Raw genomic sequence first — 20,646 nt, forward strand, 5'->3', positions numbered from 1 at the left:
TGGGCGTGGGGGAGGGATAAATAGTTGGAGCTGGTCTTTGATCTTTGAGTGTCCCTGAACAGTTGTTGGTCCCTGGGGAGGGGTGGAGTGAGGTGAGGTAGGGACCTAGCTGCCTCGGACCTGACACCGGACATAGAGGCAACAGCTATAGCCCAGCCAAGCAGAAAACCCTGGCCCTGCAGACCTGTGTCAGAGCAGGCTTTCGGGGAAAGGTAATTTCTCGGTCCTCTTTCAAGACAGCCCTATGGGGCCAGGCCCAGGTGGAAGGTAAGGGCCAAGGTGCCTGCCTTGGCTGTGACGTGGGCCTTGCAGGGAAGGAAGTCCCTAAACACACCAGCTTTTCTGGGGGGAGGCTGGGGGCTAGGCTCTGATTCCCAGAGGAAGGAGCAGCAGTAGAAGGTGAACCAAACAGAGAAATAGGGCCAGGAAACCTATGAATACTGTCCATGGGGGACCTCAGGAGGGAGTAGGACTAGGGACAAAAAAACAAAGCTTCCCGTGGATATTCATCACTGTATTGTTATTGTCTCTGTTTTGTGGGGACAGTGTCCATTCTGCCTCAGTCACCATCATATCCAGGGCCTGGCACTGGAGGGCACTCGAGTGGAGGGAGGATTGAGTGCAGTCAAAGCCAGAGTTGAGGTCAGGACCAGCTAAACAGTATCTTTGGCAGGGAGGGGGAAGGGAAGTAAGAAGTCCCAAACCTGGAATGAGAGATCTTTGACTTGCTGACCATGCGGCTTAAGAGCTAAGAGTAACCTGGTCGGCACCTGCAGGAGGTACTCTGGGAACTGAGCTAGCCTTGAGGTATGAACCCACTGCCCTCTGGAGAGAAGAGATGGGGCGAGGGGGGTGGCAGGGTTCCAACTGATCCCATTAGCTGGGGGTCTGGCTTTATTGGAAGGGGGGATATTTTCTTGCTCACCCACCCTCCCGGAGGAAGGGGCAGAGGGTGTTCCTGCTTGTTTATTTCTGTATATCCGTCGGATCAAAAACCTATCCTCAGCTTGTAGATTCTTTGGGGCCAGTGAGAAGCCAGCTGTCTGTGGAGCAGCAGCCCGGCCCTTGGTGCAGCCTCGCAGATGATTCTCAGTCCCACCAGCAGCGGACTGAGCACCAGGAGGTCATGTCTGGATCCTGGGCTGCCACTCATGACTTGGCACATCATTCAGTTCCTCTGTAAAATGGACATAATAGCGGGTAGGATTGCTCTGATGATTACATAGATCATGGAGCGGGGTGTTGGGTAAATGGTGAAGATGTGTGAGGGATTTGTGTTTCCGAGGCTTGCTACGTAATGTGTCATTCCTTGACCACCAGCATCGGCTCACCTGGGAATCAGAAATGCTGGAACTCAGGGTCTGCGCAGGTCTCCTGGGTGGAATTTTAACAAAATTCCCAGGTGATTGGAACGCACCCCTTGTCCTTATTCAGGACCTTGCCTCTTCCCATGGAGCTGCAGGTTCTGCCCGGGCCACTGCCACTGCCACAGGGGCTGCCCCACCCGGCCTCCCCATGAGTAAGTGGCTGGGCAGCCTTGGTTGGGTGAAGGGCTGAGGAAGTCAGCCGGGCCAGGCCAGGCAAGATCCTGAAGCACAGAACCAAGGCATGCGTAGGGTGGCTAGCTGCCCTTTGAGACACGGCTTCCCTTGCCCAGGCCCAAGCAGGCGGGTCCCATGTACCTGTGAGTGCTTCAGAGTCGGCTGCAGCTGCAAATTAGCCAGAGTGAGAGCTGGCTCAGCCTGACCCTGACCCGGGATGTGGCAAAAGAGGCTGTAACTCAGGAAGGCTAGGAGGGCACTTGAGATCAGGCCAGGCCTAAGGGCACTGAGTGGTTACAGGGCAAGGCCACAGGATGGCAGGAAGTGGTGAGCCCAGGGCCCAGACATAGTCTAGGTGGATAGCCATCACTGGATTCTCATTCCCGGTTGGCCCAGGCCCTTGCTTGGCTGAGAAGGCTGGCATTGTCCTACCTCCTATCAGAGGCTGCCTGCCTCCGCCCTGCTCAAGCTGGCTAACGTCAAGGCAGGAGAGGGGTAGTGTGCAGCAAACCCTCCATCTTCAGTGTCTCCAGGACTGAGCGGTGACCCTCTCACACCTGAGACAGAGAACCTGGCAGCAGGGCTTAGGGAGGTCTAACCCTTACCACCAGCAATACCTGGCTTCCCTTCTCTTTCTACATACTGATGAAACTAGGTTTGAGGTGGCCCACGTGGGAGAGGGAAAGGTATTTCCTGAGAAGGACCCAGGCTGTCTCAGTCCAGGGAGGCCAGTGTGAGGAGCTGCTCCTTTTGGGAAGCCGATGGAAGTGGGGGCCACAGCAGGGCTTGGGGACTAGGGAATGGTTAAGTTGGACCCATGGGTGCAACGCCCTCCAAACTGGTGTCAGAGCCTGCAGATGAGTCCCGGGAGGAACGGCCCTGCAGGAAACGGATGATCTTCTCAATGGTGGCCTCCTGGTACTCATGGGACCACCTGTGGGTACAGAGGCTGGTGGGTCAGAGGGCAGGGCAGAGGAAGGGGTGGCTGAGGGGTCTGTGTACCCACCCCACCTCCTCACTTGATGCCATTGAAGGTAAGCACAGCCTGCATGTCTTCAGGCAGGGCCTGGGGCTCTGGCCACTCAAAGCCATCAATGACAGGCACAATGTTCTTGCCACAGCTCAAAGCAGTCACGATCTCCTGGAGAAAGAAGAACAGAGGAGGAAGAGACCCAGGTCTCCATCCAGGGACCCTGGGGCCAGGTAAACACTGGGAGAGCCAACAACTGGGAGGGCCTGGAGGTTAGCCCAGGGTGAGATGCTGGTCCTGAAGTCCACCTTGACTTCTCCCACACCCCTTGTGGTATAATAAAAAACATTTGGTCTTTGTCCTAGGTTCTTGGAATCACTAGATGACTGGGGGTGGCGGTGTCTAGATAGCTTTAGGATGGCAGGCTGGTTGCTAGGAAAATCAAGCTATGATTTGAGGGTTGGAAATTTTAGCTCCTCACCCCCATACATACCCAGGGAGAGGAGAGGGCCTGGAGATTGAGTTCAGTCACTAATGGCCAATGACTTAATCATGCCTACATAATGAAACTTCCATAAAAACCCCTAAGGATGGGGTGGGTTGGTGAACCCACCTAGGTGCTGGGAGGTGGCCTGGAGAGGGCATGGAAGCTCTGTGCCTCTCCTGTCTATGCCCCCACCCCTCATCCCTTGCCCTGTGCATCTCTTACATTTGAATGTTCCTAAGTTAAATCCTTTATAGTAAACTAAGAATGGTTAAATAAAGTGCTTTCCTGAGTTCTGCACATCATTTTAGCAAATTATTGAACCTGGGGAGGGGGTCGTGGGAACCCCTGTATTTGTAGCCAAGTCAGACAGAGGCGTAGGTAGCCTAGGAACCCAGGACTTTTGTCTGGCATCTGAAGTGAGGGCAGACCTGTGGGACTGAGCCCTTCAGCCTGTGGAGTCTGATACTTGCTCTGGGTAGTATCAGAATTGAATTGAATTGTGGGACACCCAGTGGTGTTGGTGAATTAGAGAATTGGTTGTTGGTGTGGGGAAAAACCCACACGACTTGGTGTTAGAAGACAACATCACATATCTGCATGCAAATTGATCCATCAGGAGCCCTGCCAACTGTACTCCTTACTTATTTCTCAAATCCACTCATTTTTCTCTGCCTCCATCGCACCACAGCCCTGTTCTAACTCATTTTCTGGTTAGCCCCCACCAGGTCTCTTTTCGTCCACTCTTGCCCCTTCTACTTTGTTTTCTATGTTGCCCCTTTATCCATCTACTCTTTACAAAATGCAAACCCGATCATGCCTCCCCATACTCAAAACTCTTCAAGACTGTACGTGACTCTTAGAATAAATTTCAAAGTCCTTAACGTGGTCCGAAGGTCCTGTGTGGTGGGCCACAGCTCCCTTCAGCTCCACGCACTATTCTCCCAGCCACACAGACTTTGCAGCCCCTTAGATTCACCATCCTCCCTCCTGCACAGGGTCTTAGCACATGCTGTTTCCTCTGTCTAGAACACTCTTCTTTGCCCCTTCACATAGCTAAGGACTACTCATTTTTCTGGTCTATACCCAATCAACACTTTCCCAGGAAGTCTTCCCTCACTTCCCTGACCAGGTCAGATTCCCCTTCTGTAGGCTCTCATAGGCTTTGTAGTACAATTGCAAATTTAAATGAATTAATGAGTAATTTACTTAAGATTTGTCTCCTCCACCAGATAGAAAGGCAGGGATCATGTCTGGTTCTTATTCGCCTTGTGTCTCACTATCTTTCACAAAGTCATGCCCAATACGTAATGGATGGCTGGATGAATGAAGGAATAGATGAGACACAGCACAGCAGTTAGAAGCTGCGCTCTGCCATAAACAAATCTGGGTCCAGAGCAAGTTTCTAACACAGGCTTCGTGACCTGAGGCAAAAGCAACAGGCTCTCCAAACCTCCTTGGGAGGAATAACAGCGATATCCTGTGGCAAGTGGTTAGAAGAGCACCTAGCGCATAGTGCAGTAAATGTTAGTATTTCCTTCTTCGAAAAGTGGGGATAATAAACTACCTCACAAAGTTGTTCTGCAGCTATTACTATTAATGGGTACTCTGAAAAGTGCTTATTGATTTTTTTTTTTTTCCTTTCAAGAGGGAACCACAGAGATTGGACTTTCCTAAGTGTAATTCACTTGTGGTTTTCCATATTGATTACCCACTAAATGCGGCTTCGGGGAAAAGAGTTTTAAAACCAGAGGCAATTAAGCACTAAAAACAACCAAAGAGGGATGATGGAGCCTTTGGAACTAGTCCAAGGCAAAGGCTCCCACCACTCCAACTGCCTCCTCCCTCCTTGCAGTCTGCTGGGACAATGATGGGTGTCAAGACCCTTGTAGAGCAGAGTTTTCCTGGGGAAAGAACCTGCAGAGCTTCGACCTTGGCTGGCTTCTGGGCAACCTCTTCTGAGAAGAAGGCGGCCTACAGAGAGAAAGGGGTTTGCTTCCAAGTCATGCACACACACCCAGCTGAGGAAGGGCCAGGCCTCAACTCAAACTTTCAGATTCCAAGTACAGGATTGTTTCAGCCAAGCCCTCTGCCTCTCTGCTAACAATGTGGATGAATTCTGACCCTCCATAGGTAGCAATTTATTTGGGAACTTTTAGACATTTGCTTCATCTAGAGTTACACAGAACCAAAGACAGAACACTGGTTACTGCACAGAATCAGAGGCTAGCCAAGAGAGGTAAAATGGCTTATTCAAGATCACCCAGCTGATAAAGAATGAAAACTTGATTAGAGTCAACTCTTCTGACCTGGTCAACCTAGTGGATATGTTTGGTTTTTCTCAGTCATCTCAGCTTCATCAGAATCACTCATCTGTTTAATCATTGATTCAATTATTCTACAAACTCTTCAAGAGCTTACTTTGTACCCTGCATGGTTTTAGGCATCAGGGATAGTGTGAATAAGGCAAGGTCTGAGCTCTCATTGAGCTCTCACAGACGCACTTCTTTCTTTCTCTCAGAAGGCCACCTGCCACCTGCTCCAGGCCTTCAGCCATGATCCTCCAGGGTATCTCTTTGGCTCAGTATATCCTCCTCCCCAAATCAAGCCCAGTAATCAGGCCCTAAAACATGGCCTCTGGGGCTTGACCCTCTTCACTGTCAATCTGGACTGCACTCTAGTGTCAGAGACTTCTCCCTAAAACCTACTGGCATGGCATCACTGCCTCATGGGATCCCTTTTCCCAGTGCTTTAAGCATAGGTCTTCTCCCTGCCTCTAGGCATGCCACATCCTGGTTCCACAATTTTTATCCAGCCAGTAGTGTGCCGGAAAATGTTTAACTAGCTCTTCAAAGGGGGAAAAAAAACTGCAACTAAACAAATAAACCCTAATTTTTAGTGTTTACTGATTTCCTTAGTGCAAATACTCCCACCATGGCTGACTTCAGGCTACCAACATGATGTCACTGAATGTGGAGTTGGGAAGAGATGCAGACAATCATCTTTGGTGGCAGTGGAATCCAGCCCTATCCCACCACCTCCCCTCTCACCCCCTCAGATCTGTGCCATGGAACATAGGTCCTAGGAAAGAGCATGAGCTTTGGAGTCAGAAAGACAGAGTTCAAAGCCCAGCTTTTCTGATTTCTACACCAGTGTGGCCATGGGAAACAACATTCTACTCTGAGCCTCAGTTTCTTCATCTGTGAGATGGAGAAAGCAATACCAGTGATGCATGTAGGTTTTGGCACCTTTCTTGTCCTTACTTTTGTTCTTTGCTCATGCTGTTCCACTGCTTGAGATACCTTCTCTACCATTTACCTAAATTCTTAAGACTCTTCTCAAGTTCTGCCTCCTCCATGGAGCTTTCCTTAATTATTCTAGCCCTTAATGTTTTCTCTCTTCTTCATACTCCTACGGCAAGATGTACACTGACACCAACTTATATATGATCTAGTCATTGTGGGCATATTCTTGTCTTCTTAGCTGCTTTAGGACAAGGGCCCAATCTCAGATGACTACTATATCCCTCAGTCTTGACCCCAATTCCTACTCAGTATGAATGATTAATAACCTGTAGATGTGTATGGCTCCACTCATCCATCCATTCTACAATTATTCAATAAGTTTCTGCTATGTGTTCGGCACTGAAGATACAATGGTGAATTAAACAGTGGTAGCACTCACAATAATTATATTAATAATAGTAATTGCTACCATTATAAAACAATTACTATAGAGCCAGGCATTCTGCTAAGTACTTCATAAATTTTAGCTCTTTTAATCCTTATAACAATATCCGAGAGAGTTCAATACTGTAATTATCCCATTTTACAGTAATAAGCCCATTGGGATTAAGTAACTTGACCAAGGCCAGAGCCACAATTCAAACTCATAGCTTTGTGCCCTTAATGATTCTGAGGCAGGGTAGTTAGCCTAGGAAACACCCCTCCCCTCCAGCATGCAGCTGTGGAATTTTTCCTTGGTCCCTTATTCAGTCCTCTCCCTGTGGCTCTGGAATTTCTCCCTTGTCCCTTACTCAGCCTTTCCCTGTTTTGATTTCAAGCTTGAAACTCGATCTAGCATGAGAAACAAGCCAAGGCCAAGAGACATGTTAGATAGCCTTGGGCCACCTCCACCCCTCCGGGTGGCATGGGAAACAAGCCAAGATAGGGAGGCGGGCTGGATAGCCTTGGTACACCCCACACCCCCAAGAAAATAAAGCCCCATGATTTAGACAGCCTGAGGCAGACTCACTCTCTCTCTGAGCTGCCCTCACTTTTCTCTTAAGTGTATACTTTTGTTTTAATAAAATCTGCTTTCCTACTTTCCTGTTTGCTGTTTGTTGTGACCTTGAATTCTTTCTCTGGCATAAGACAAGAACCTGGCCACTGGAGCTCCAGGGTTGCGATCCTTCTTTGGACTCCTGCCCAGTAGAGCTCTTAGGCATCAATTCCTTTGTGCCTGTCACTATGCATTCCTGCCTGCTTCTCTCACAGGTTATATTTCAAAGCACTTCATCCCTCCCTGACCCTCACAATAATCCTACAAAGTGAATAGGATAGGTAAATTATCTCTATATTTCATAGATGAGAAAATGGGCTCAGAGGGCAAAGTGGCTTACTAAAGTCCAATTACAGTCGGAGCTATGACTCTTGACTTCCAACTAGGTGATGAAGTTTGCTGGGGTGTGCAGATGAGAAAGATTAGGAAGAGAACCTTCTCCCTCATGCCACAGGCCAAAGTGGTACCAGAGGCCAACACCTACCTTGTGCACCCAATCCTTGCAGTCGTGGTCCTGCATGCACTTGTCCAGTGCCCCTGCTGATAGCACCAGCACAAAGTTTTGAGCACCCATGACACTTTCGATGAGTTTGTCCTCAAACTTGCCTGCTTCCAGCTTCTCCACATCGATGAAGACACTGAAGCCATGCAGCTGCAGGTGCACCTTCAGGAGGCTGTGAAGAGGTCCTGTGTCACTGCTTTGGCCTTACCCCAAGGCCCCAGGCTGCTTCCCTTCTCACTCCTTCTCACCTGGCCAGCTGGGAGCCTGAGTTCCTCCGGTAGCTGATGAAGACATCCGGAATGTCCCCGCTCAGCTTGCAGCCAGTGCAGGGCAGTGGGGAGTGTAGCATTTCTGAGGGGGACAAGAGACATCTTGGTAACAACGGCCCCTTCCAATCACTCACCATGAGATACAGGATATTCTGCCCACCCAACCTTCTCAGCCCAGCCCAGCTTTGCCCAGGCAGGGTGGCTTGCTCCAAAATGGATCACCGAGGTAGAGAGATAGGGCTTACATAAAGGAAGGCCACTAACTCTTGGTGAGATCCACTCGGGAGGCAGACATTGTGTTTTAGGGACACTGAAATGCACCTCTAGCCCTGCCCTTTCTCCGGAGCTCCAGAACTGCACAGCCAAGTGCCCACATGCACTCTGAACCCAACACATCCCAAATCCTTCACTAGCATCCTTCTTCCTAGTTTCCCGCCAAAGCCAGAAACCTGGGTGTCAGCCTCCAGTCCTGCCTCATCCATTCCTTCAAGAATGTTTATTAAACACTTACTGGGTGTCAGACACTATTCTTAGTGCTTGGGATACAGCAATGAATATAACAAAACTGTGCTCTCACGGAGCTGATGTTCAGTGCTCAGCACCAGGCACTAAGCTCTGTAGATTCCTCCTACTAAACATCTGGACTCCAGCCCCATGGCTCTCCCTATGTCCAGACCCTCAACGCCAGACTCCTCAGTGGTCTCCCCAAATCCACATTCGCACAGTCTGGTAACTGTCTGCACAACTACCAGACAAAATTTTCTAAACTCCAAGTCTAAGCACGTCATTGCCTCCACTGAAAAAACATTTATTGTCTCCTCTTCCCATAGAAGGGATTTTTAAGTTATCTATCTATCTATCTATCTATCTATCTATCATCTATCTATCTATTTATTTATTTTGCTGTAAGACCATCCTGTTTTTTAAAAATAAAATATTGGGGTGTTCTTGGGAGCTGTAATGTAAAAATGATAAAAGCTGACCTGATTTGGTTGAAGCAAAAGCATGGGGTCAAAGCCCAGTCCATTGTCCTTGGTACGAGCTTAGTACGTACTTGCTAAATAAATGGATGAATGAAAAGAAGCCATCTTCTCCTAATATTCAGACCTAACACTCACAGGCAACATATGTCAGTGTATGAAGCGGAAAGACAGAGGTTCAAATCCTACTTCTGCTATTTAATGGCTTTTATGACCTTGAGGAATGTATTTAAATGTTTTAAATCTTAGTGTTGGCATCTTTAAAATTAATACCCTTGATGGAAATGTTTTTTATCTTTGATTATGATGGTAGATACACAAGGTAGCCATTTTTCCAAACTCTTCAAACTGAACACTTAAATTATTCTTCTTTCATATCCTTTAAGAAGTTTTAAAAAATTAAAAAAAAAAACAACTAATGCCCACTGCATCGAATGGATATAGAGATTAATGAGATAATATCTGTTAAAAACTTAATATAGTACCTGGCATATGGTAATTAACAACAAGTATTAGCTAAATAGTAAAATAAATTAGTAAATAAAGAGGGTTTCTAGAGCCCTAGAATGCACTTTGCCCTCCAAGAAACACCTCTAGAACCCACACTTTGTAAGCTGTTGACTAACAGGACAAGGCCCCTGTATTCCCACACATATCTCATATATAAACCCTCTATCCTCTGTCTCACCTCAATACTTATATATGCTGCTCCCTCTGCCTGGCTGCTTTTCCTGCTGCTACCAGCCCCCTCCCCCCCCTACATCTTTCAAGACCGGGTCAGGCATCCTTTCCCTCCAAAGCCTAGACCTGGGTGGACAGCGTGGTAGTGCTTCCTCTGAGCTCCCCCTAGGGTCCTGGGCATGCCTATTGCTGTGGTCACCATCTTTTTTTATATACTTGCCTTACATTCATCCTCCTACCCATCTCAGACGGTGAACTTCTTGAGGACAAAATGTAACATATTCATCTTTGCATCCTCAGAGCCCAGTCTAGCACAGCATATATGTGCTCGATCAATCTGCAATAAGGCTCCGAGGCTTCACCACCAAGTGCCTCCCCTAGTCCTTCCAGAGATGGGGCTGGGGCAGGGGCAAGGTCCCATGTAGGCAGGCTGACCTCTGGCGGCTGTGAGGATGCGGGCGCGGTGCACGCCGAGGCGGATGCCGCAGTCCTCCAGGAGCTGCTGCTCCGACACGCGGTGCAGCAGGGAGCGGTCCAGGCCGCAGCTGACCAGGCCATACGTGTACTGGCGGAAGCGCGGGTCCAGGCTGCCCAGCCAGTCAGCCAGGTTGCTGCGGTCGCACGTAGCGTAGCTGGCGAAGGTCTTGAGCTCCGTGAGCTCCCTAAAGAATCTGTACCCCAGGGAGTAGAGGATGCTGAAGTCCTGACTCAGGACTGACTAGTGGCCGAGAGGGTGTTTAGTTAGACTCGGCGCGGGGCGGGTGGCAGGAGTCTCCTTACCTCTTGCGGGTGATGCCCGATTTCATGCCCAGGTCGGTCTGGAGTTCTTCCTCCGTGAGCCGCAGAAGCAGGTCGCCATCCACCTGCTGCTCCTGGGAGAGGAGTCAGAAGTAAGGAAGGAGGGAGAGGGTCCCCTCTTCACCCCGGGACCCCCAAGCACGAGATGCAAGGGGAAGGAACCGGAGACCGTGGGGGCGGGGAGTGTGTGGAGACAGATGGGACCCAGAATAGAGCCGAGTGACCCCGAAAGTGGTGGCTGAGTACAGGCTCCCCACCCCCAAAAGGTCACCCTTGCGCCGCGGGAGTGCGGGCCAAGAGCGTGGGAGCAGCCGCCTATGTGCAGGGCGCCCCTTGTGGCAGTGCACCCGCCGGGATGCGCCCGCTTGGACTCCGAGGAGGCAGGCCAGCGCGGCTCTACCCGGAAACGCTCGCAGTACTGGGAGAAGCCGTTCTGCTGCAGCCACGTCTGGACCTCGGCCTCCTTCCAGCTGGGCACACAGGGAAGGATGGGCCGCGGCACCTCCTCGCCCAGCAGGCGCAACGCGCGCTTAGCCAGCGCCGACGTGGTGCCATTGGTGGAGTAGGAAACCAGGCGTTTCAAGCTCTGGATGGCACAGATGTCGCTGAATATCTAGAAAGGGTTGGAGGGAGGGTGTCTTGGATCCACCAGTTCGCCAACCGCCCCTCCCATCCCCAAAATGTGCCCAGTCCCTCCCCTCGCCTCTTCTCAACGCTGAAAGTCCAACCATCTGCCCTAGCTTTGCCTTCATCCAATAAATCACTGAGTCCTCTGGATTGCTCCTCCTGAGGCTCCCTTAAAGCTCCCGCCCAGGCAGGTCCTCCTCACATCTCTCTCCTCTACAGCTTCTGTCTGTCCTGGGATAAAGTCTGAGCTCTCAGTATGGCCACCAAGCCCAGGCCCAGCACAGTACAGCCCCGGACCACCAGTCCCAGCTCATCTCTCCTTTCCCAAACCCACACTTGTCAGACACCCAGTCATGAAGGCTCTCCCACCTATGGTCCTCAGCCCATGGTGTTCTCAAACCCTTAGTTCTTCTGGCCTGTTTTGGGGGAATCCTATTCATCCAATGGAATCCAAATTGATTAGCACCTACTCCATGCAGCCTATTTTGATTCCACCACAGCTTGGCCCACACCGCCAAGTAGACCTTGTACCACACTTTGAATGCTACTGTTCTTAGCTGATAATGTGACTTCCACTGGATGATAAGCTGGGGTCATGTCTTAGTCACTTCTGGAGTCCCATACCTGGCACACTGTGGGGACACAGAATGGGGACTCACTATGTCTTTACTGAGCTGCACTCACTTGGCCTTGCTGGGAAAGGGGTGCCAGAGCCAGTGGTGACAGCTGCTGCCTAGACCCAAAACTTCCCTACTCCCTACTTCCTTTCAAGTCCTTTCTCCCAAAATTGAATGACCTGCTTTGTAAAGCCAACCTCCCATGGCCCAACTCAGGGAGGAGAATAAGAAGCTCTTAGAATGTAAGACCTTGGGAAAGACCTCAGAGACCCCCGAACGCCACAGTCTCTTCTCGATCTGTGGAAACACACATGATGAGTGACAATCATCTCTGAGACACACTCCTCTGAGCAGTCCCAAATGACAGCTGTGGTACAGACAGGGTGGTCCATGTGAACCAGCTGTCACCAACTTCTAGAGGAATGCAAAGTAGGGAGGGTAACATTATAGGGATAGCTTTGATTCTGTAATATTTTAAAAACAAAACACACACAGACACACAAAAACCCCACGTACTTTTGATAATTTAACTATTACTAGTCTCACATCCAAGGTACGAACCACTGCTGTGCTCTCCTTCAAATTTCCAAGCGCATACTGAGGGTCAGAGAGGGGAAGCCAGATACCCAAGGTCACACAGCAATTTAAAGCAGAGGGCAAAGGCTTCAGATCAGGCCCTAGACATGGGGACCTTTGGAGACTCAGGTGGAAGTTATCTGGCTGATACATTGATATCCTGCTCTAGGCTTCCGTCTACACTCCATCTCCTTCTTAGACTCCAGACCCAAATGACAAAATGGCCCACTGGAGTTCCCCAACTGGTCATTTCTCATGCACCTCAAACTTAATCTGTCCCAGTGAATTCACTTCCTTCCCTTCTCCCACTCCAACCTGTCTCTCATCCAGTTCACCTTATTTCAGTCCCAGGTGCCACCATCCACTGGGTTACCTATGTCCAAAGTCAGGAGTCATCCTCATCCCCTCCTTCTCCTTTGCCCGGCCACCCACCAACTCCTAATTTTAGCTCTTCAGCACCTCTGGAATCTAATTCTTTCTGCCTCTCTACGCCCTAGTCCCGCACTCCATCATGACTCGCTTCCAACCTCACCCTTGCCAGTCTCATCCCCAAGCAGCACCAGGATAATCTTTATAAAACAAACACAGTGTCCCCTGCTTAAAAAGTTTGATCTTGCCTTCAAGGCCAGAATAACTGGTACTTCATCCTTCTCCTTGCTTCACCTGGCCCTTATGTGTACTTCAAGTCCCAGCTGAATGTCCCTTCCTCTGAGAAGCCTTTCCAGACACTCTCTAACACCCCACCCTCACCCTCCTCCACAGCGGCACTCACCTTGGTCTTTCCCTGCAGACTCTTGATGGCGGCTTCAGCACAGAGATAGAAAGCCCCGATGCACTGTGCCTCCAAGCGCGACGAGTCCAGCAGAGGCACGAGGCGCTGCAGGTCGTCGGGCCCGCGGCCCTGGCTTGTGTCACTGGCGTCCACGAGGCAGCGGGCGAAGCGGCCGGGGTCCAGGGAGGCCACGAGCGGCTCCACGAGCGCCAGTGTGCCAGAGCGCTCCACTTCACGCTCCACCTCTTTGTTGGTGGCCAGCACCGCTACAGCGAGGCAGGCGTGCAGCCGCAACAGCTCATCCTCTTTGGAGAAGGCGAGAGGGAAGAGCCACTCCGCAGCGCGCTTCTCCACCATGCGCCGCTGCACAGCCTGGCCCCCGTGCAGCGCGCAGTTGGCCAGCGCCAACGCACAGTGGCGGAGCAGCGCCGGGTCGGTGCGCCGGCACCAGTACAGCACAGCGTCCAAACCGCCGGCCGCTACCAGCCGCTGGCATGTCTCTTCTGAGTGCTTGAACATATGCTCCAAGATGCCTGCCACGCTCCGAGCCAGCTCCACCGGCTCGCGTTCCTTTGCCAGGTTCAGTATGACACCCAGCCCAATGCGCGCCACCCGGTCCCTGCCAAGAAAGTGAGAGGGAGATGGTGGAGTTGCCCCAGCTGGGGTGCCTGGCTTGCCCTGTGGGGGCCACGGCCTGGTCACTTATACTCTCTGGGCCTCACTAGTGTCATATAGGACATAAAGGAGAGCATTATTTTCCCTGCCCACCCTCTCACCTCTTGCTTGGGAGGACCAGACTAGACTTCCCTGATTATAAGGGTGTTCCATCCTATGCACACCCATTTCCTCCTCTCCTCCCTCCCCTGGAGATGTAGTATGTGTCCTGGTTAAAATGTTAAGAACCCTAGCTCTGGAGCAGATCCCCAGGATCCTGGTTTCAAATTCTTTGTCATTTTCTAGCTGCAGGACCTTGGGTATTTTCCTTTATCTTTCTACCTTAGCTTATTCGTCTCATAAATAGGATAAAAAGAATACCTACTCCATAGGGTTATTATGAAAATTAATGTGATAATCCATGAAAACTGCTTGCTACAGTGCCTGGCACATAGGAAAAACTTAATAATGTTAACTTCTTATCATCATTTGAAGTGTCACTTGAAGCACACCACTGTTAGGCTTGCCTTCAAACTTCTTTTCACTCCATGTTGTGTGACTAGAGTATATGTATTTATTCATTCAATAGACATTTATTGAGAATCTAGTATGCACCAGGCACTATACTAGAAGCTGAAGTTAACAGTGACTAAGAGTGACTGAAGCTTATACTCGGCTATTATAGAGATAAACAATAAGCAAGTAAACAATGAATGAATAGGGATAATAGTGATATGACCATAATAGCAAAACCAGGTGATACAATGAGAGTACCTCTAAGGAGATGACATCTGAAAGTTAAATGTCCAGAGAGCCTTGCCTGCAAGTATCTGTGAGAAGACCATAACAGACAGAGAACAGCAAGGACAAAAGCCCTGAGGACTGAAGAGCTTGGCATGTTTGAGGAATAGAAAGGGGGCCAGAGATATTTGCAATGTCTAAAACCAACAAAGAATTCATATATAGAACATATAAATAAATATTCGAATCCACAAGAAAAAGGCGATAAATCCAAAAAAGAATGGGCAAAGGATATAAATGGGCGATCCATGAAAGAGGAAACCCAAAATGTTAACAAAGAAATGCTCTAACTCATTAGTAATCAGAGAAGTGAAAATTAAAACAGTGATGACGTTATACCTATTAGATAGGTAAAAAGCAGAAGCTAGGTAACACAGAAGGTTGGAGAGGTTGGGGTCATGAACACCCCGAAGATCTGTGGGTGGAGGTGCAGGCTGGGGCAGTTAATTTAGAGAGCAGGCTGAGATAAGAAGATGAAATTAAGGTGACACACACTCTATGAAATTAGGGCTCTTGGGTTTATATTCCAAAGAGATTGTCACTCAGATCCACAAGAGGACATGGCTGAGGCCATTCACTGTAATGTTATTTATGGTGGGGGGTGTTAGGGGCAGTCCAGTGTCAAGCCTAGGAGTGTGGAGAGGTAACCTGGGCACAAACCCACTCTGGAGGACTATAGAGCAGTTACAAGTGACTGAGCAGATGATAACACCTAAAAAACAAACAGTTTACCAGAACACAGATAGATACAAATTATTGAAATATATGGAATGGTTGCCTATGGCATTAAATCAGAAAGCTGGTGGAGACATTAGTTAAGTAAGAGAAGGGGAGATTGTATTTGAGGCATAGATGTAGGAAAAGGCTTAGAGGTGTCTGAGAGCTAACATAGTTGGGGACCTGTCCCCACCTCAGCCACACTGAAATAAAGCCACTTCAAGTGACTAAGGTGGAGAGTTCAAGGGGAGAGTGAGAAAAGAGTCCTGGAGACCTTTTGAGCCAGCTCAAAGCATTTGTACTTTATCTTGATGGGAATAGCTAGTCATTAAAAGCTTCAGGAAGGGGAGTGGCCTGGTTATGCATGGATTTTAGGAAACTCTGGCTGCTGTAGAGAGGACAGGCCCAAGGGATAAAGCCTGAAGGCCAACAGAGCAGGCAGGAGACTTGCCACACTCCAGGCAGAAGTGAAAGTTTTCTGTCTTCCTGACTTCCACAAATGATGTCCTTCAAAGGTGATATTACCCCTGAAGATGTAGGGATCCAGCCATGGAATCCTTGCCCAGTGAGCATCGCAATGACCACAATGCCTGTGACTCTGTGTCCACTACAGTGCCCTGCTGAGCCCAGAACATGGCATAGGGCTAGTTCTGCTGAGCTGATCACTGAGCTTCTCTGAAGCCCAAAGGAACAGAGGGGTCCAAATCATCCACTTAGGCAGCCAGCACTGCAGTTGTTCCTCTTCCCAATGAAAAAGCCAAAGCTTGGAAAAGTTACATGATATGCTCAGGGTTACATGGCTGGTGAGAGGCATAGCTGGGATTTGAACTCACCTCTGTCTCTTCAGAGGTCAGGATCTTTCCTCTATAGTTTGTGCTTCCAGAACAATCTGACTATATAAACTCTGAGAGTATCAGAAACAGAATGTGCTTAAGCAATCATCTAACCCAACACCCTCACTTCCTGAGGACCACTGAAGGGAAGGGCTTGCTGAGGAACATCAGTTCAGAGAGAGGACTTCATCTTGAGTCTCTTGATCCCCCCGCCCCTGACTGTCCTTATGCATAGGCACCTTTATAGAGCTGAACTGTGTGTTTGTTGTGAGAAGTGTTTCCTCAGCTCCCAATTCTTCTGTAGCCCGAGAAGCTGTGTGTCTGGGTTTAAATCCTAGCTCTAAAGGAGGGGGAAATTGTACATATACACACATATACAAGCGTGTATATATACATACATATGCAAATACTTGCATAGATTCTCTGGAAGGACATGCAAAAAATTGGTTTCACTGGTTTGTCTCCAGGGAGGGGGTGTGGGTGGAAAGAACTTTTAAATATATATCATTTTGTACCTTTGCACTTTCTGAATTTATGGACAATAGTTTTCTGTTTTGCTTTGTTTTTTAACTGTCTCCTCCACTTACTCACTATGTATCTTGGGAAAGCCATTTAACCTCTCTGAGTTAAACCATTTAACCTCATTATGGTCCCCTGAAGGGCTGAGCTATGAATTTAGAAGGCTAGCAGTCAGATGGGACCCTCACTGAGTGTTGTGGGACCAAGCTCAGACATCCTGTTGGGCTTCTCCTGGCATCCGGGGGTGAGAGAGGCTACCACCTAGACTCCTGGGCAGTGTGTGTTGCAGCACCCTAGGAAGAAGAAAGTTGCAGAAAAGGAAATGGCAAAAGGAGTGCACTAATAGAAGAATCTTCTTTAAGAGGAAGTTGGTTGGTGGAGAAAGGAAAAGATTTCATAAACATAAATTCTCTGTCGCTCCTCCTCTTTCCCTTCCAGCCTCCTCCAGGCGCAGTCTAGAGGAGTGAGGAGATGCTGCCTTTCTTAGGAAGGATTTTCATCCTTGACCAGGTGCAGCTGGGCTCTGTCCTTGGTCCTGAAATGATGCGTGAACCAACGCCCAAACTAGTACATTGTTTCTCTGGACCAGGGACACTGGTTAGTGTGCTGCTTCTCTCCTAATTCTGAACCACATGAGAATTGTTATTTCCAACCTTGAAAAAATCAGCACTATTTGCGTCTTGCAGCCCTCCTCTTCCTAGGTTGCTGGCTGTATCTGCTCCCCAGAAGTTCTATTTATAGCTGCACCATCCCATATACCAGGCCTACAGGACACACCTGCCAATAGGGGCCCACGCATTCAGCGAGCACTGATTCTATTTGCTAGCCCTCCGAATTTATGACCCACTCCCATCAGGGCACCTAATATTAGATGGGAGTTGAATGGCTTTCTGAATAAGCAAAACACTAACTTGGTCTCTGAATTTAAATTGCCTCATTTGTGCACTTTTGAGAGTTGTATCATTTCTACCATCCACGAGTTTATTTTTACTTTCTGAAATTCACAAGAGAGCACTCCCAACCTATGACCATCACTCCGATGTGAGATGCAGGAACTGAAAGTGACCCTTTTGAAACCCTTTTAAACCTGAGGAGCCTAAGACTTCAGCATGAGACTGGTGTGTGACAGCCTGTTCTGCTCTGGAATCAGAGGAGAGAGGAAGTGAGGGCTCAGGGGTTTTCATATTCTAAGAGAGATCCCAAGAGGCGGGGAAGAGAGTAGACCCCAGCTACTGTACCTTGACACCATGTGGGGAAGGAGTGAAGAAAACACATTCTTTCTGGCCCCTGTCTAGCTCTGCACCTCACTTTCCTCTTCCCCCACTCATTCATCCCAGCAGAATACCTTCTGTCCCCATCAGCAGCTGCAGAATGAGATCATGTCTGGCCTGCTATGTGGACCAAAATGAAGGAGGAAGCATAAAGGAGAAAACTTATCTTTAGGTCAGCACCCATTTCAGCCTGGGTTAGAGAAAAGGGGAAGGTTCCACCCACTGAGCCTTGTGTTCTCTCCCTCTCTCAGTGGGAAGGAGATGATACAGGGGAGAGAAAGTAGCATGGAAAGGCACTGAGGCCTGTGGGGAGGAGGGCTGTGGGTTTAGGGGAGCATTGGCAATAGGATCTCGTCTCCATCCTCAGAACCTGGGACAGATTCCTGTCCTAACAGGTCATTCCTCCTCTCTGTGTCTCCTTCCTCACCCCACTAGCCCTGGAAGTGAATCCTGGCTGCACCATTAGTTCACTGTGTCATGCTGGGCAAGTTACTAAACTTTCCCAAGCATCAGTTTTCTCATTTGTAAAATGGACACGCTGATCCCCACCAGAGGTGTACTGCAGGGATTTAGTGAGGTGAGGCAGGAAAGGAAGGCACAATGCAAGGCACACGGGAGACCCAGGCACTCGACTACCCTTGCTGCCCCATACCACGCGCCGTTCTGCCCCAAACCCTCCCAGCCCAGCACCCTCACCGGTTGTCAGCCACCAGGATCTGCTCTAGCAGGCGCGCGGCCTGCACTCGTGTCTCCAGTTCCGTCGCCTGCAGCAGCCGCAGCAGCAGGTCGAGGCCACCGTCCAGGCGGATGGTGTCGCACAGACCCTGGGCTACCTCGCGGCCCACGGCCGGCAGGAGCCAGGCCTCCTCTACCAGCTGGAAGACCTCCGCCAGGCCGGCGCCCATGGTCCGCGCATCGCCCGCCTGCTTCAGCGCCGAAAGCGCCTGCTGCAACTCCGGCAGCGCGCGCTCCAGGGCGCCCTGCACCTCGGTGCCAGCCCCGGGCGACACCTCGCGGGGTCCGCGGCCGCCTGCGGCCCACCATGGGGCCGCGCCGCTGCCCACGTCCGACCCCGGCACCGCTAGCCGCTCAGCGCCCGGCCGTGGGCCCGACATGGCGAAAAAGCGGCACAGCTTATAAGCAGAGAGGAGCAGCGTCAGGACCATCGGCGCGGGGCTGCAGGGGACATCCCTGGCCTGGAGGGGCGGGGCAGGGCGGAGCGACCTGGACCTAGCGAAAAGAGGGGCCTGAGAGGGGGCCGGAGGGAAGATGATGTAGGAAAGAGGGATGAAGAGAAGGGTATCAAGCAAAGGCGGTAGCCAGAAGTGTAGGGGAGGAAAGAAGGCAGGCTCGGGAACGAAGCGGTTGGGGAAGGGGATGCAGGCCCAGATGCAGGGCGTGGGCAGGAGGAGGGAGCTGGGAGGCAAGGAATGGACCCAGTCGCCAGAGGGTCTAGGAGCAACCGGAACAAAGCACGGATCCAGCTTCGGCTCCACTAGCAGAATGCTCTGCAGAGCCCCGCCCCTGAGAGGCGGCGGACTTGGAGCTGACGGAGCTGACGCCGCGCCTCTTGGTCTCTCCCGGCTCTTCCCCAGACTTCTGCGTAGCCCCACCCACAAGCCTACCCAAGCCACGCCCATGCCCTGGCCAGGCCTCTCCTGCTTATTGCATCCCGCGTCCGCTCGGCTGGATGAGGATGAGGAGGTAGCGGATGGAGAGCGAGAAGGCTGCCTCGGCTCCCGCCCCCACCCCACCCCCGCCCCCTCCACCCCGTGACACTGAAATGTAAGGGCAACAGCGTCGAGTGTGCCTCCTCCCCTACTAATAGTTAAAGTAATCATAATAAAAATTCTGTACAACTACTGAGGCCATTTATACCTATTTCTCAATTAAGTCTACAACCTGCCTATGAGGTAGGAATTAGTGTGCCCATTTGACGGCCAAACCGACTGAGACCCATGGAGAAGAGACTGGCCAAAATCACACTTCCCTGTGATTCCAGAATAGAAAAGTCAGCTGGAAACTCTGAGGATCACTTTCTCCAAGTGGTGGGAGAACATCAGGAGATCTGTGGACCCCTGAAAATGGGCACAAAATCTGGTGTTCTGTGCTAGTGGGATTTCTGGGTAGAGGGATCCTACTTCTCACAAGAGTCTAAAACTGTGGGGAACTAGACCACTCTTTACCCATGGAGTGACTGAGGTTAGGGACAGGGAGAAGCTTGCTCAGGAGCAGTGAATTAGTGGAAGACTCAGGAATCGATTCCAGTCTGAAGGGCTAATATTCACTCAATTTACTGTGTTGCAAAGAGCAGCTTGAGGAAATCAATGCACCTAATAGATGAACCCAAAAACAAAACTTTGTTCTTTTATGACTAAAAAATATTTCCCAAGCATTACCAGCATTCCTCCTACCCCTCTTTCACTGCCCTAAATACACAATGGGTGGGTGAACCACTCATCCAGGGATGTGCCTGATCAAACAGATCATGGATCAATACCATCTATAAAGAACAAAGTTCGGGCTGCTCCAGGCAATGTCTGCTTTAGCTCATGTAATCTACCAACACCCCATGAGGCAAGTACTAGTAGTCTCATTTTACCAAAAAAGAAAACTAAGGTGAGTAAAGCAGTTTGCCCAAGGTCACAAAGCCAGTAAGTGACAGAGTAGGCCTTATTTCTGCCCTCCAGACCCATTGTGCTATTCCTCTTCTGAGAAGACCCTGAGCTTGGCAAGGATCCTATTCACAGCAC

General features: G+C 50.0%; 1 protein-coding gene across 2 annotated transcripts; it reads right to left on the reverse strand.

The window, feature by feature from the left end:
- Positions 1-499: 499 nt before the first annotated feature.
- Positions 500-19,443, reverse strand: SARM1 (sterile alpha and TIR motif containing 1). 2 transcript variants are annotated; one of them, XM_016119193.2, is made up of 9 exons: positions 18,590-19,442; positions 13,099-13,717; positions 10,907-11,119; positions 10,489-10,580; positions 10,144-10,379; positions 8,027-8,129; positions 7,761-7,950; positions 2,561-2,682; positions 500-2,475 (listed from the first exon to the last, which is right to left on the reverse strand). In XM_016119193.2, exons 1-9 carry the CDS (start codon positions 19,057-19,059, stop codon positions 2,346-2,348), a joined length of 2,175 nt encoding a protein of 724 aa, XP_015974679.2. In that variant the 5' UTR covers positions 19,060-19,442; the 3' UTR covers positions 500-2,345. The 2 variants fall into 2 exon arrangements, with proteins under 2 accessions (XP_015974679.2, XP_015974680.2); XM_016119194.2 differs by lacking the exon at positions 10,907-11,119 and having other exon boundaries at positions 18,590-19,443.
- Positions 19,444-20,646: the final 1,203 nt, after the last annotated feature.

Source organism: Rousettus aegyptiacus, unplaced genomic scaffold, assembly GCF_014176215.1.
Source record: "Rousettus aegyptiacus isolate mRouAeg1 unplaced genomic scaffold, mRouAeg1.p scaffold_m13_p_6, whole genome shotgun sequence".
NCBI classification, from domain to species: Eukaryota; Metazoa; Chordata; class Mammalia; order Chiroptera; family Pteropodidae; genus Rousettus; species Rousettus aegyptiacus.